This window comes from Pseudorca crassidens, chromosome 3, assembly GCF_039906515.1.
Source record: "Pseudorca crassidens isolate mPseCra1 chromosome 3, mPseCra1.hap1, whole genome shotgun sequence".
Taxonomy (NCBI): Eukaryota; Metazoa; Chordata; class Mammalia; order Artiodactyla; family Delphinidae; genus Pseudorca; species Pseudorca crassidens.
Window position 1 is genome coordinate 11978255 of NC_090298.1, and position 17305 is coordinate 11995559.

Genomic DNA, 17305 nt, shown 5'->3' on the forward strand with positions numbered 1-17305 from the left:
CAGTGCATATAAATTGCCTAGCAGAGAACCTGAGATGTGGGAGATGCTAAATTATTTCCTTCCTTACCCACAATCCAAAACTACAGGGCTCTAAGGAGATTAGTCCCTAAGCAAAAGAACACTCTTAAGTACATTATTCTTATGTGCTTTTCACTGGCCAATTACAACTATTCACAACAATAAAGTGATTAGGCAGAATAAGAGCTGAGCTAAACGTACTTTTTTCCACCGAGCAGGAATTCTGGCATCGAACATGCAATTCAGTGCGTCTTGTAGATTTTCACTCATGATGATGGTACCATCAATGGCAAGTTTTAGCTCAGTCAGGGTGCTTCGGACTAGGGTGAGTACCCTTTGCATTCTATCTATCTCCTGCCTGAGGAAAATGTTCATCGGCTGGAATGGCCCCATCTTTTGCAGCCTCTCCTTTACCTGCCGTGGAGACACCCAGCACGTGAAAAAGTAGACAGCTACTAACGTTATGTAACTGGTACCCTAGGGCTTCTGAAAGGGCCCCAAATTTTACAGTTCCATAAACAGTAAGCTTTTTTTTTTTACTGCGAGAAAACAAAGAAGAAATAAAGAAGAAACGTCTGTTAAATGACCAGCTAATTTTTCATCCTATGTGGGAGAAGACAGGCCTCCATAAATTCACAGAATATACAATCCATGTCCACAAACATGTAGCCTTCCAAACAGCAACTGCACTTATTGGGAAATATTCACGACTGCCACTCCAAGACTTGCGAACACACACATGGACACACACAAGCAGATGTGTACACATACACAACAATTCTTAAGGCTGCCTCAAAAACCGAGACTTCTGTTTTAAAAGCTTTCTGTTTTTTCCATCAAAGCATCTATCCATCCACCCACCCATTCATTTCTCTCTTTCAAGTATTTATTCAGAGTCTTTTGTGGATCAGATATCATGCCACGTTGAGTTGCTTTATCCTAAGCAAATTTAGCAAAAGGAAGGTGTCTCTTTTAAACCCCATACTTACCATGTTTATTTATGTAATTATTATTATATTTTAAGGCATTTTCATTGTTTTATAAATATTTCAACCACTGTTAGACATGAATGACCGCTTTCCTGATACTATAATGAAAGGTGCTTACGAAAGCTGGTAGCAGTATTGATTTTTTCCGAGCAAGTGATCAGAGATTCTTCCAAGGGAAATGAGTCCCTTGGTGACAGTTCCTTGAGTTCAGACTGCAGTACTAGCACCCAAAATGGCCTGCTTCATGGAAAATAATAGGATGCTCAAGTAATAAAATGCTGCAGACTTCCTTCTGAAAACCAGGTGGAAAGGGCAATATATAAAGAAACACAGTGGTCTTGTGACAAAAATGTCACAAGGTTAGTCCAGGTCATCTCTTAAGACTACATGGATGGGACTTCCCTGGTGGTCCAGTGGTTAAGACTCAGTGCTTCCACTGCAGAGGGCATGGGTTCAATCCCTGGCTGGGGAACTAAGATCCCGCATGCCGTGGGGTACAGCCAAAAAAAAAAAAAATACTGCATGGAAAGTAAGCCACTTACTTTTGCTTTTCTCAAAGACTTAAACATGTTATCAGGGTAAACCTTTTCACAATAATTGCTAGAATGTCAAAAAAAATTAACTTTCACAATCATCAATTTTGCTTAGAAGTTACTTGCGTATTAAAAAGACAAATCAATTTTTCCAAACCCATGAGATGAAGAAGCTGGGGAGTTAACGATATAACTATAGACTCCCTGAAATTAAGAAGGCCTGAATTACACAACATTTTTCTAAATAATCAAAGCTTTACTCTAAGAATACATTTTTTTTCCTCTGAACAAGTGACAATGTGCAGTGCCTCCAGGGAACATTTTAGAAAAGCAATCCTAACCCATCGGTCCACACTTGTAATTTAATCATGAAGATTAACGTTCTCATCAGGTTTCTTTATTATTTCTCGTTTGAGATGATTACATTTATAAATTCAAACACTTCTTTTTCTGGTTCTTCAAGAAGCAAGTTTTTTAAATTGATTTTTTTTAATTTCAGAAAAATTATTTTTTGTCCTCCTCCCTTCGTCCTCACTCCCCCAACCAACCAGACACATCCACAGCTGACGCTTTGTCAGGATGCCATCAACTCACTTCAAATGGACCATAGTCTGGGGGCAGCTTCTCTAGCATGTCATCAGCCAGCCGGGCCACCACCGCCTCTCGGGTCTCATCCCCTCCACCAGAGCTATCCTTGGGCTGGATGCCCAGAATGGTGTCCAGCACGTCCTTGGCCAGCTTGCTCTGGTAGGTGATGTCGGCATTGGGGTGCAGCCAGAACACCTCAGGGCTGTCGTGGGTGGGCAAGCTCTGAACAACACAGACCGTAAGCACAGAGCTGCTGACACAAGTACCAGTTAAATTACACTGTCTTAGCAAATAAGCACGTTTTTATTAGGATAAGCATTTGCATGATATGTCTTATTCATGGCAGGCTGCAACCTCAACAATTTCTCCAGGGAAGAATCAAAAGTTGTCTTGAAACACAATTAACATAATAGGCTCATGGTTCTTTAATATCTGCACTTCAAGCAAATTCAATCAAAAAGACACTATCTTGTTTTATAACATATTTGTAAGATGGAAAGGGAACGATGGATTGGTATTTTGTTTTTTGAAGGTCTCGTCTAATTCAAACCAATTGTTTAAATAAATGGTGTATAACGAATTGTTACTAAAAATGACAGTTTTAGCAATTATGGCCCAATAAGACCAGAGGTGGGAAATGTACTTTCCCAAGGAGAAGGACAGAGACTAAGAAAAACGAGAAATATTGAAAGAGCAACAAAGTTACAGAGAAAAGCAGACAGCAAATGAGAAGCAAAACTAGCAGGTAAATACTCCCCCAGCTACTTGAAAACAAGAAAATTTACCTACAATTTGATGTATAGTTTTATGTGCGAATTGTATCCTTACCTTAATTCATGGTTTCCCTCCCTCTAGTCCATTATTTTATTCCTTTTTACGTAACGCCTTTTTATGAGCTACCTCAAATTCATTGTGAAATGAGGCGTATGTAAATAAATATAACGTGCAGGTATACCTAAATTTACACCTTCATAGGCATTCTCCTATTCAGTGCTAATGATTTAAAGACACATATAGTACAGTTAAGACAAATATATTTGTAGACTTGAATTAATAAAAGTGTAGGGGTGGTGATATATGATAAACTCATCACACTTATATATCACGGAACCTCTAAATATACTGATAAATTTAGCGCTTGGCGGGCTGTTGTGCTTTACTTTGTTTATCCTGAGATAAATCTTAGAGGCAAAAGAGATCGCTAAATGATGATCTAAAGAATTCAAGGTATTGAGACAGAAAATGTAGTTACCTGGAAGGACAAATCATATTTTTTCCCAAATCTCCTGTCAAAATCCTATTCCTACTTAGAGCAGGCCTTCTCAGTTGGAGGTGATTTTGCCCCCGCCAGGGACATTTGGCAATGTCTGGAGACATGGTAGGTTGTCACAACTGGGTAGAAAGTGAAACTGACATCTAGTGGGTAGAGGCGAGGGAGGCTGCTGACCCTTCTATACAGGTCAGTCCCCCACTCAAGGAAGTATCCAGCCCTGAATGTCAACGGAGCCGAGGCTGAGAAACCCAGTCTTAGAGGAAGCTCTTCTACAGAGTGCGTTCCTGAACATACTCATAAGCTGTCCATCAGGCCAGGATTAAGGAACAGATGTCACGGGATAATTAATGCAAGTGGATTGAAACAGAACAGATTGAGTCTAGAGCCTGCCTTTGGGTAGAGAGCTCCAGGGGATTTGTGTAGGTTCCCTGGTTCTAAATCTGCCCAGTCTATCGCCTCTCCAAAGAATATTCCTCATGGGGCAATAAAGGGGAGGAAAGAAGGGAATTCACATAAAACACACCCTCAGGACAAATATAAACAGTTTAATCATTAGGTGAATATAAACATATGAAGACAGCATCTTGGAACCTTCCATGTTCAGTATGAATCACCATTAAAATTTATTTTCAAAGAAGTACATACAGTACAAATAAATATCAAAAAAGTCAACTTGCTGTAGATACTTGCTCTATACAAAAAATTCTGAAGATGACAAACCTGAATATACTGAAGGTAGTTCTCCACCGTGCTGCATTTTGGAATATTATATCCTTGGTAAAAGCTAAAATCCGGTCCAAACATATTTTCACCGAACCAAACCTTAGTAAGTGTGTTCAACAATCTCTTGTCATAGTCATCAGTGACTCTGCCTCCGTACTGAATCTCTCCTATCATGTAGCGTACAGTGGTCCAGGAGACGCCCTGGGAAAATTTATAGAATGATTGTGGACTGACTACTGTCTCACCCCCTTTTTCCCTGCCAAGTAACACCCATGTAATCATTGTCATCAATGTCATTTACTCATTCATTTATTCACTCCTCAGTAATGCGAAAAGTGCAGAAAGAAAGTTAAATAGGCAGACGTGAGGGTAACTCAAAGCTCGTGATCATGACCTGAGATAGATTCTCTTGGTGCATTCATGTTTCTATACTTTGATTTCAATAGAAAAAAAATTGTTTATTTTTTGAGAATATAGAGGCTGTTCTTTAAAAAGCACACACTCCAAAAGTAATCCAGACTCTAAATTTTTCATGTTTTAGGATTTTAAAAAACACACTTCTTCACCCATTCCCCCCTCCCTCCAACAGACCCCGTTAGGTTGTCTTACTTGTAATGTCAACTTGTCTTTGAGAAGTAAAAACATAATCAAAATTTGTTCCTTTTTTTCCCTAAAATCAAGAGGCTAGTGTGACCCAAGCTGCTATGACTTAAAGAGAATGACTTTGCCAGCACAGAAAATCATCACTCTTACAGGATTAACGCCAAGGCTGGGCGGTCATGTGAGTTCAAGGACCCAAGTCCACAATCACCGGGGGCACGAAGCAGTGTGTGCACAGTACCTTTTTGAGATCCATGTCGTCTAAGTGGTTTTGGATGAACTGCACCGTGGCATTAAAGTCGGCTTGGTTAAATTCGTAGGCTATGTTCCACCCCAGGGGGCCGAACTTGCGCCTCTCCTGGACGGTGGAGTGCAGGAAAGCCACGGCATACAGCATGGGCTTCCATTGGGCTACAGAGCTCACGTCCAGCAGGTCTTGGCTCACACCTGTTGTGGTCAGTTAGGTGAAAAACTATATCATCTCTCAAACATCTTTACTTTCTACTACTTTTATAATCTATTAATTATTTTTGTAAATTCCTGATATTAAACTTCACTTATCTTGAATTACTCTTACCATATTCATATGACAATTATCATTTAACTTTTGCGTACCCAGAGGGCATTCCTCTCTGAAAAAGATGCACAGAGATTTGAGGCGGTTGGGGGCTTGCTAACATGGATCAAGTTCTTGGCCAACCTAACAAGATAATGCAGGGATAAAACGGAGACGGAAGAATAGTGGCAGTAAAATAAATATTGCTGCTATTACTACAACTACTACTACTAATAATACCTATTACTACTACTACTACTACTACTACTAGGGGCATGTACACAGGTTGCGATGGCTTCTATATACTCTTTTAACAATTTAATATTAATTAAAATCGCGTATATAGAAGCCCATTGCTACTGAAAAGTACGAACTATTAGATATAAAATAAGCTGTAAGGATATATTGTACAACATGGGGAATATAGGCAATATTTTATAAATGGAGTAGAGTCTTTAAAAATTGTGAATCACTCTATTACACACCCATAACATATAATATTGTACAGCAACTATATCTCAATTAAAAAGAATAAAATATAATAATAAAATAAAAAAGAAGCCCATTGCAACCTGAGTATACTCCCCCAAAATAATTATGATTCCTATATAGGTACATATTATATTGCATATATAATTATAAATTTTTTCACTTGAAATCTTTTTTTACTGACATCATCCTTCCACATCTATTTTATTGGCAAAAATTTGAGACTTGTTGACAACTCCAAAAAAATTTCTTTGTAGATTTTTCAGATTGCTATGTAATAATTATTATCTTGATGATTATTATTAAATACACTATTTTAAATTAAATTTACTCCAATTGTCCTGGATAGTTTTTATTATCACTATTTTAGGCACAAGAAAACTGAAACTCAGGTTGTTTGAGCGATTAGCGCCCAAGAGAACAAAGCATTTGTTCAGGCAGTATCAGAGCCGGGATTTCTAACTCCAAGTCCATACTCTTTCTGTGACCATGAGTCTCAGACAGGAAGCTATGACACAGAAGGAGCAAATGAACAGAGAGTAATCTCAGCTCCAGTTGTGATAGGAGGGGCATTTTGGTCTGGTTTGGTGGCCGTTGTCGGATTTCTAACTTAGCTCACATTCTGACATCCTGACACACAACTTCATGCAATGAAAGTAGAGACCATAATTGTGACTCAGCCTCTCCTCTTGCAAGAGGCTACTGCCCTACGTTAGGTATGGAGCATGAAGACCATAAACGACATTATCCATTTTAGATGTTAACTTAGAAAGGCAAGTGTCTAGCAGAGAATAGCATAGGCCAAAGTAGAGCAATAGTGGGGAAATAGCAAAAATATAAGGTGGAAACCTGAGCTCTGACGCCATAACACGGCCAGCGGATATTCCATATGGAGCAGGACAGAGTGGGCTATCCCCTCACCATCATGTTAAGTCATAGCACCACTTCCTATAACTAATCCTAGATAATTCATTTTTCATAATTTCTTTAAGAAAACAATTTAAGCACAAGAACTCCCGTAAACTTGGAAGTATTCCTCGACTCACCACCATATGTTCTTTTCAGTCCTGCCCGGAGTCCCTGGGGGGGCTCATTGGCAAATTTAATGGACATCTGAAGGAGGGTAATGGGAAACTGTTTATGAGCCTCGGTCGTCATCCACAGGCGGAAAGCATCATGTACAGTCTCGGTTTCTATAATTATGTCCATGAGCTCATCCATGAAATCAAGTCCCAGATGGCAGTTCTGCAAAAGTGCCCATCCTCCCTACATCAACAACAGTACATGGAAATTAGTCGATTTTGTGTTTCACCCAGAGATTTAAATTAGTATGTTCTTTAGAAATTAAGTAATTAAAATTTAATAGAAAAGCACGCTAACCCCTTTAAAGTACTCTAGGTCCAATCTAAGGATATGATCATGTTGAACTGGGATAGGTTACATTTCTTCTTATTCCATGTATGTGTCTCACAGTATACTAACATGCCACCTGGAGTAATAATATATAGTGGGGGTCATGAACATCACCAAAGTGAAACATAAAAAGAGATAACGGCACTTCCAAGTAAAGATGTTTGACTGAAAACCATCACTTAGCTCAGCTGCCTCCCCAAATTCCATGAAAAGTACAACGAAGGGACTTGTTTAAAGGTATGAACTCTGAAGGACAAAGATAGTGAAGGTGAAGACAATGTCAATAACACTGAAAACAGACTCAAGAAAGCTGAACCCTAAACTGACTGTTTGGGGACAGCTGAGACGTAAACTGATTTATAGCATATAACTTCCAAAACACTCAAGAAGAGGTGACGAAGGTCCTTCTGGAAGTGGGGGAAGACGATGGACTAATACAAGAAGATTGAAAGTCCAGACCCCCGACATGTTTCCTTAATGGAAGGTGGAAAGTTGATTTTCTTTAGAAGGCAAAACAGACAGGGTTTGCAGTGGAAGAGAGCAGCCTGTTAAGAGTATAGGAACCTCACTGAAAACAGGTAAAAGAAAGCTTACCTATTGAGTTTGGAGACCTATTACCTTCCTTCTCCCACTGAGTTCCCAGAATACAGGCAGCAAGGTATATACCCTCTAGAATAAGGAAGAACCTTCTCTGGGGAATCTGACCACTCTAACAGCAAGAGCCTTAGAAAATAAAAAGCCATATCTCTTGTATAAATTATTCTATGAGCATAAGAAGATTCTTGTATAAAGCAACACAGGCAAAAGTTTAGGTCATGAAATAATAATTTATTCAATACCTAATCTATAGAACATCTTTTGCCAAAATCATCTACCATACCCAGATCATAACCTCGAGTTGTTTTCTTGACTCTCTGACTTTGGATCACTTAGATTTGATTAGTGTAACCTGAGATATTTTTCTTTCTAAGAAACAAACTAAGCACCAGATATAAAATCTTAGTCGAGTTACATGTAAAACTGATCATTTTGGAATGTCACATATTCCCTTACATTTTCTTCAGAAGTATATAGCACTGCTGAATAAATAACTATTTATTTAGTCCTATGAAAATTTAATTGACACTATCCACAATTCAAAAAAAAGGGAAATTAAATATAAAACATAACTACAAAAAGCCTTCAGATGCTCTCTTTCATCCAGCATACAAGTGACTCCTGATCTAAGTTTCTTAGGTGAGAACTTGGAAGGTTCAATCTTCACCCATGGAAAGGAATCTTTGGCCAAAGTTGTTTCTTTGGCATTGCCACACTCTGTATGAAAATTCTGTGTTCTTACTGAGCAGATCATCCATTTTGCTATTCTTGGGTAGTTGGTTCACTCTGTCAGAAAACACTATTGTCTCTGACAAGTTATAAGCATGCTAATAATAATAAAGATTTTTAAAAATTTTTTACTTGAAATTAAACTACTAAACAAAAAACACAGATAAATTGAAGGCTAAAAATATTCCATTTAAATTCGAATTTAGTTGCCTGAAGCTATTAGTTACACCATCATTTATTTTAAATTCAAGTTAACTCCATGTCCTGTGAATGTTAGTGTTTTTGCTCTAAGTACAGTACTATGCAGAGGAAGGAAGTCAAGGGGGAGGGAGGATGACGGGGGAGAGGCCAGGATGGAGGCCCACCAAGCCCTCGTGTCAGACCAGACCTAGGATTCTGAATCATGGATGTATTTTTTCATCTCTCAGCATATTTAAATCAGGTGCTTTCTGCCCTCTCCCTCCCAACTACAAACTAAGTGCATCAGACAGAGCACAGCACACATGAGAGGCCTCTCCCTTTCACCAAAGCTGAGGGCAGGGCACAGCTTGAGGATGGAATAGGTAAATATGGAGCTTCCAGAACGCAGTAAGCTCAGTTCCAGACCAGGGGAAGGGGACCAGGATGCAGCACAGTGGTAAGATTCTAGAGTCAGCAGCTGGGACCTAGAACCCAATGGTTTCAGGGTGAGCTTAGTGTTTGGTCTGCTCTGTACACTGTTGAATTTGCAAGCTGCAAAGGGCTCTAGGAGACCCACCTGGAAGGCAACAGGCCAGGTTTCCTGAAAACCTCTGGTACCACCACAGGATAATAGCAGATTCCTGGCCTCTGGGATTGGGGGCAGGCCTAGGGGACCCCAGGGCACAGATGATGCATTCTGGAACCCAAGAAAGGCATGGTGTTGTAGATTCTGGAGCGTTATGGATTCCAAGAGCAGAGCTGGAGGGGTTGGAGCGTATGGCAGAGAGGAGGAACTATGAACCCTACAGAGCGTTTAGGACCTGCAGTGGGGTTTAGTGTTATGCAAACTGGTCAGGAAATAAGATGTTCTGATTGGGCAAGTTTTCCATAAGTGAAGGCTCAGCAGAAAAAGTTTTAAGTGTGTCCATTTTTCCATGGAAATTTTCTAATAGATATCATGCTTTTTCCTGTTTAGTAAACAGAATACAATACCTAAGTTTAAACTCTTAAGGATTCATAAGCTCTCTGCATCGTTATTCTATAACCTGCTATGTCAACATCATAACACAAAAGGAGACATCTGGTCTCACATTCGCCATGGTCTGCTGCAGGAGCTTGCGAGCGTGGACCTCCTGGCCCTGCCCCATGGACACGTAGCGGGTTTCTCTTTTTAATCTCTTCCCCAAGGCGATGATGGAACCTGTGGGGTCTGAGCCCATAGACAGGAGACAGATGAGTGGTGTCCGTGGATCAGATTCCTCCCATGTCTTTTCCAAGTCCAGGATAACACCTTCCGCATACTTTTCTCCCATGGAGTCCACGATGTACTTACGTGCCTGCCAAAAACAGTACACTGGTCACCAAAACTAGCTCCAACTCCTTCTTGTGCATAATTCAATGTGGTTTCCAAAATTCATTTTTGTAGATTATCTCAATGATGTCTACAGTAACCCTGCCAGGAAAATAGGGCAGAGGCTTTTTTCTCGTTGGTTTATCTGTTTGTTCGCTTGCTTGTTTGAATCCTCACTCTGTAGAAGCTGAGTTACTTGCCAAAAACACAATCACCCACTTAAAAGACTAGAACCCAGGTTGGCTGACTCCTTGTCTGGGACCTGTTTCCATACACCAGCTGCTTCATGCTATACAAAAGATTTGAAATATTAGGCAACTCTACTATTGAGGATGCTTTAAGGGAAAAGTATATGCATTCAAGTAATCAAGTAAACAGTACAATGCCTGGGATTTAATGGGTACTTAACAAATAGATAATTACTGCTGAGTGACTACTTATGTAGTGAAATTTATTGCATACTTATCAAATTAATTAATTTTTAAAGATTTAATCCAACTGCATTTGGAGCACACGGTACCACTTAATTTTGTACCTCTTAATATTTTTTCGAGGTTGGCCAGATCCAGTATTGACGCCTCTAACCTGAGTATAAATGCCTGTACATTTTTTACAGCTTTCTGAAAGGTACTTTACAAGTGTGCCTGACATGTTATTTGGCTTCTCCAAAAGTCTACTTGTTTACACCTTCATCACAGCCACTGGGCAGTGTGCTTCACGATCAGGAAGGACTTCAAAGGCTGGACGCTCAGGTGTTCCACAAATTGCAGTTGTTTCTCAGCCACAGGCACCTGGGTACCTGCCATCATTGCAGCATCTCTCAAGATCCAGGTGTTTTGGCATCTGGCATAGCAAGGAGCTCAAAATAGCCAATCTTGCCATAGAATTCAGCACTGACCCCACCTGGACATTTCCATCCAAGCTATGAGCTAACATACTGTTACCTACACATACATCAGGAGCCAGGTAGTAAATACATTAGGCCTTCGTGGCCGTACAGACTCTGTTGCCCAACTCAACCTACCACTGCAGCATAAACAAATGATAGTTCATAAATAAATGAGCATGGCTATGTTCCAATAAAAGTTTATAGACACTGGAATTTGAATGTTGTATAATTTTCACATATCACAAAACATTATTCTTCTTGGCATTTGTTCAACCATTTAAAACTATAAAAACCATTCTTAGCTCACAGTTGTACATAAACAGGCAGTAGCATAAGACACCCTCTGACAGTGTGTTCTTCTTGCAACCAGGCTTTTGAATGTCCCTGGACATGCACTCATGCTCAGCTAAAATGCTATGGACAAGCCTGATGTTGCTTGTGGGGAATGGGGATTAAATATGTCCACATTGTAGACCTTGTAATAGGCTTCCCCAAATGATGTCTGGTTGAAAATCACGAAAGGAATCTAATGTGAGAATAAAAACTTCAGAGGAGAGAACATTTTTCCAAGGGGCCTTCTAGATCTTGCTTAAGACTTGGGTGTTACCATAAGGGCCATGGGAAGCCATTTAAGGAATACCATAATGATATTTCTGTTTCTTCTAGAATATACAAGATGGACTAGACTGGGCAAGAATGAACTACAGGAGACCAGTTAGAAAGACATGGCTGTCATCAGCCTAAGGGTGACAGAGGCCAGAATGAAGATGACAAAGTTACAAAGGGGTGGGAGACACTTACATTTCAGCACTGAACCCAATAAAGTGTTATGAAAAATATAAAAAGGGAAGGAAGGAAGAGAGGGAGGGAAGGGAGGGAGGGAGGGAGGAAGGAGAGAAGGAAGGGGAAAAGAAGAGAAACTTCTACACTCCCCTTAAATAAGGCGACTGTTTGACAATTCATTTGGGCAGGATAAAAGTAATGAAGTTGAGAAGAAAAACCAAAGGAAGGGTGATCTCAGTGCCCTGAGTTGCAAAACTCATTTTTCTTTTCACAATAAATGATTGAATCTAGTTGTTTTCATGATTCCACAGTACCCAGGTGGTTACTCCATATGTTTTTAACACTCCCTCTGGAGAGTGAAGGGGAAAAATTCCTACATTCTATTAGAAACCCCAGCCTACTGTTATTTTATGACTTATTTAAAGAAGGCCTTAAAAAAAAAAATCAATGTCTGTGAATAGTAGAGTTCAACTTTTAGCTGTGAAGGCAAGACACCACAAGTCTGTTTCATGGGTAAATTTCCATGACGGTAAGGCCAACAGATTAAAAGTCTTTGAAAAGATGGATCTTGTAGAGGCAGGGTTTACATTTAAACCACATGTATCGTTCAAAGAAATTTAGGCAAACCTTCTTTCTCCCATCGAGGTTTGCGACACATCCTGGTGTAATGGCTATGGATTTGGGGATGCTATACTGCCCTGTAGTCTTCCTCTCCCCTCCCCAGTACCTGAGCAGTCTTTCTATTCAAGAAACATCACTTTACTACTAGCAAAATGGAGTAGCCATATCTTTTTTGAGTTAATATAAAAATAATATGGAAAAACAATGCATTACCTTCACATTAGACCTATATAACCACCTGACATAGTTTCCTCATTCACTCTTGTTGTATCACTTAGACCAAAGAAAATTATTAAATCACTTAGCCCAAATATACTCCTCCGTACACTTACTTGTTGTTTATTTTTCCATTTTTCACAATTGTATTGCTAGAAAATTACACAGAAGCCGACACAAAAATTCTCATTGGGATTAATATTTTAAATATTCTTTTAAATGTAAAAGGAAATGTTCCTTTAAAATATTCTCCTATTTTTAAAGTATGTACTTTTTACCTGGGCAATGGTTCTGTCGGGACACCAGGATCTAATAAGGAGAAGACGCCTAAAGCAGTCTAGAGATTTATCATAGGCATTTGGAAGGGGTTCCTCCTCAGGGTCTTTCTTATCAAACCAAATTTTCCACATTTTCTCATTTCTTGATATCTGAAAATACCAGGGGATAAGAAAAGTGTCACACCACAGAAAAATCTTTCAGTAAGCATTCACAGATATTTTTTCTCTTTCTGACCATTCCAGGCATGTGTGAATGCTATTCCTTGAGTATTTTTTAAAATTTTATATCCTAGCACCAAAAAGTTGAGAGTCTAAAATCAAATGTGATTTGCTCTAAAGTCAGTCTGTACTAACACCAGCCTCCGGCTCCCTCTTAAAGGAGGGAGAGCCCTGGGTTGTGGAATTTCTTCTATGACTTTGTGGGAACAAATCTGCAAAGAATAGAGAAATCAATGGAAATTCATTTTCATTATTTTAAGGAAATCTGTTTTGCTCCATGAGATCCCCTATGACTAAGAACCAAGTCTCAGGCTTCCCTGGTGGCACAGTGGTTAAGAATCTGCCTGCCAATGAAGGGGACATGGGTTCGATCCCTGGTCCGGGAAGATCCCACACGCTGGGAAGCAACTAGGCCCGTGAGCCACAGCTACTGAGCCTGCGCTCTAGAGCCCTCGAGTCACAACTACTGAAGCCCGTGCGCCTAGAGCTCGTGCTCCACAACAAGAGAAGCCAATGCAACGTGAACCACAATGAGGAGTAGCCCCCACTCGCCACAACTAGAGAAAGCCCGCGCGCAACGAAGACCCAACGCAGCCAAAAATAAATAAATTTATTATTTTACTTATTTATTTATCTTTTTATTTTTGGCTGCCTTGGGTCTTCATTGCTGCACACGGGCTCTCTCTAGTTGCGGCGAGCAGGGGCTACTCTTCGTTGCGGAGCGCGGGCTTCTCATTGCAGTGGCTTCTCTTGTTGCGGAGCACGGGCTCTAGGCGCGCGGGCTCAGTAGTTGTGGCACATGGGCTTAATAGTTGTGGCTCCCAGGCTCTAGAGCTCAGGCTCAGTAGCTGTGGTGCATGGGCTTAGTTGCTCCACGGCATGTGGGATCTTCCCAGACCAGGGCTCGAACCCATGTCCCCTGCACTGGCAGGCGGATTCTTAACCACTGCGCCACCAGGGAAGTCTCAAAATAAAACAAATAAATTTATTTTTAAAAAAAAAGAACCAAGTCTCATTCACTTATGTTTCCTCATTTCCCAGGACCATTCTTGGAACAAAAGAAGACATTTAATACATGTTTATTCTTAAAGTCTCTTGGTCAATACTCTATTAATCTACAGTAATTTGAAATACACCACTTAATATCAGTCAAATGAATAACCACACTTGCTTCCTTTAGGCAATTGATAAAGGAAAAAAACACAGTCCATTATCATTTGAAGCTTAAAAAATCAAAGAGAGGCAAGCATTATATGGGCAAGCATCTCAAAATCATAGAATAAATCTGCAGATAAACATGATCTTATGTTCTCTGGTATATTCCCTTTGATTACAGCCCCAAGTGTTTTCCTTGGAGATCTAATCAAAGGAAAAACCATTCAGGTTCATATTTAGAAAATATCATGTAAGAATAAAAAAATAACCTCTTTCAATCATGAAACACTACATAATATGGAGGGATTTCAGGTATACAATATAATCTCCAGAAGACAGCTACTTCAATAACTGATAATGGTCCAGGAAAGGTCACTAGGAGTCATCCCATGGGAGAACAAGCTAGAATGCATTAAAATCTCCCCCCCAAAAAAGCTGTTTAACCCAAAAGAATGGCTTATACCCTAATTACATGGTAATCACCAGGTGTAAGTCAAAACATAAAAATATAGCAGAGCTTAAGCTTCCAGTCAATTTAAACTGGCAAAGTCAAGAAAGAGCATTAGGACAAATACCATATGATATCATTTATATGTGGAAGCTAAAATGTGATACAAATAAATTTATCTATGAAACAGAAACAGACTCACAGACATAGAACACAAACTTACAGCTACCAAAGGGGAAAGGGGGTGGGGGAGGGAGAAATTAGGGGCTTGGGATTAACAGATATAAACTACTGTATATAAAATAGATAAACAACAAGGTCCTACTGTAAAGCACAGGGAACTATAGTCAATATCTTGTAATAAACCCTAATGGAAAAGAATATATGTATATATATGCACAACTAAATCACTTTCTTGTACACCAGAAACTAACGTAACATTGTAAATCAACTATACTTTAATGATAAAAAAAAAAAAAGAACCAGTGTTAAGACATTTTCTGGTGAAAAAGAGCCTTCATCTGGCAGCTGAAGAAAGCCACCTTGCGGTCCATGCAGCTTCTCGCTGGTCATCAGATTCTCAAGAAGCTATTTCCTGGCTTGTCCCAATTCAACTTTCTATACCCAAGTTCCATAATACCAATATATACACAATTCATCAGGAACTCGCTGCTTATGAAAGGACAACGACTTCTAAAGATAAAAGGCCAGGTGTTTGTGTCAGATTCAGACCCAGATGCCTAGCTAAGGCAGTATAAGGAGGAGAGGAAGAAGAGAGAAACAAGAGGTAAGAATGGATATTTATTACTTAGAGGAAGGGTGTTCTTATTACTTTTCATTTGATCTTTAGAAAGACGGCAAGACCTTTTAATCATATCTAATCATTTAATCTAATTGAATCTGTTTTCCCACTCGCGGGTCTCCAATTGGTGATACCGACATATCATCCAGGTCAGCGTTGGTTAAACTTCCTAGGTAACCAATTTCTTCCTGCGAGACCAACCTGCCATGGATGGAGTGTGCTTTATCAGAGTATGAGCGAGCGGTGAGGAAAGTCAAGCACTGGTCATACCATTTTAAGAGTGACAAAGAAATCTCTCTCTTCCCCAAGTAGTGTAGCCAAATGATAAATCAGGAAGCTGCTCACTGTGACATGATCATAAGTTTACTCAAAGCACAAGTTACCTGATCAAGGACATCAGAAAACTGTCTAAGTTTGCTCAGTTCCACCAAATTCAGCCAGGTCATGTCCAGGATCCATTTGGCTGGTTTAGGAGGACAGGCTTTCAAGTCCAACGAGGCACCACCTTTCAAGTTAAACATATTAAGTTATTAAATTTTTCTTTCTTTACTGTAAAACAATCTCTTTATAAAAAGCTTTTGCTGAAACTATTTTAATATCAATTCTTTTACTACCTGGACATTTATTAAACTCAGAAATATAAGTCATAGTGATGAACAAACTTTAACATTTAATAAAGGAATAGATGATCTTAGAAAAACACATTTAAGGATCAATAATATAGCTTTGGATTTAGGTAAGTAGTGGATTCTGTCTTAGCTCCACCTGGCCAAGGTCTGGGACAAGCCAGCTCATCTGTCTGGAACTGTTTCCAAATATGTACAACGGGAATAATGAAGACTAGGTGTTGTGATAATGGCAGAAAATATATAAAGTGAGTGTACAGCACTCAAAACAGGATCAAGGACAAAGAAAAGGGTCACTAAATGAGCAGCTATTGTCAGCATTAAGAATTGCCAAATATTGGCACAAGCTCATTTTAAGGAGATAATTTATCTAGAAACGTTAGTAGCACTACCTGCGTTTGAAGGGTTCTCCTCTATAAATCAGTATATTATTTACATCCATTTTGAGCACACCCAAGGGCCCTGTGCTATGTCACTTATTTTTCATCAATCTACCCACAACAAACATTTCCATTTGGTACTGATGCCTATCTTTTTGCTGATGATTTATCTATGCTCACATAACTCATATAACTCTCACAGCGCCAGAAAACAAATGACAGTTTAAAAAGTTATTGTTGCCCATCCCAGAAAAACTAAATGTGTGAACAATCATATTTTAGGTCAAAGAAAGGGTTAGCAAGTCTTCTATAGGATAAAATATACTGTTCAATAAATAACATCTATTAAAATGTTTCAGGGAAAATATGCTCTAACCATAATTCTTAGAAAGATATAACCAATCCATTTGACTACAATCTTTTTTTGAACAGAGCAGGTCATAAACAAGTAATAATACTCAAGATATTTACTGAGCCAATCTCTACTTTATTCAGGTACCATGGACCCCACGAAATTGCTGTCTTTTGCCAAATCCATCTTAGTAGACGTCCAAGGTAAGTGGAACAAGAGGTAAGTGAAGCCATTTCGGTGAAAATATTAGCTTATGAAAGCAAAACAGATTGCTTGAACACCAGGAAGCAGTTAAAGACCTAAGGACAATGCCACTGTGTTGAAAACTGTCACACCAATTTCCATGGAAACTGCCCATTTTCCAACAAACTGAAAAGAATAATGTATTCACCACAGGATTAGGGAGAAGCTTTTCATGGAAAAGAGTGTTCCTTGCAGCCAAAGATTATTCATTGTTTAATAGAGGGTAACACTGTCATGAATATCTTGCCTGCCTC

At 39.4% G+C, this 17305-nt stretch overlaps 1 protein-coding gene across 4 annotated transcripts in view; it reads right to left on the reverse strand.

Annotated features, from left to right (window-relative positions):
* The window catches only part of DNAH5 (dynein axonemal heavy chain 5), a 273570-nt gene that overhangs the window by 13557 nt on the left and 242708 nt on the right, over positions 1-17305 (reverse strand). For all 4 annotated transcript variants that reach the window (XM_067730386.1, XM_067730387.1, XM_067730385.1 and 1 more), the window contains 8 exons: positions 15834-15955; positions 12827-12976; positions 9780-10025; positions 6816-7035; positions 4966-5171; positions 4122-4325; positions 2135-2350; positions 220-432 (listed from right to left, as the gene is read on the reverse strand). In XM_067730386.1, coding sequence (XP_067586487.1) covers positions 220-432; positions 2135-2350; positions 4122-4325; positions 4966-5171; positions 6816-7035; positions 9780-10025; positions 12827-12976; positions 15834-15955 — 1577 coding nt within the window. The remainder of the gene's footprint in view (positions 1-219; positions 433-2134; positions 2351-4121; positions 4326-4965; positions 5172-6815; positions 7036-9779; positions 10026-12826; positions 12977-15833; positions 15956-17305) is intronic.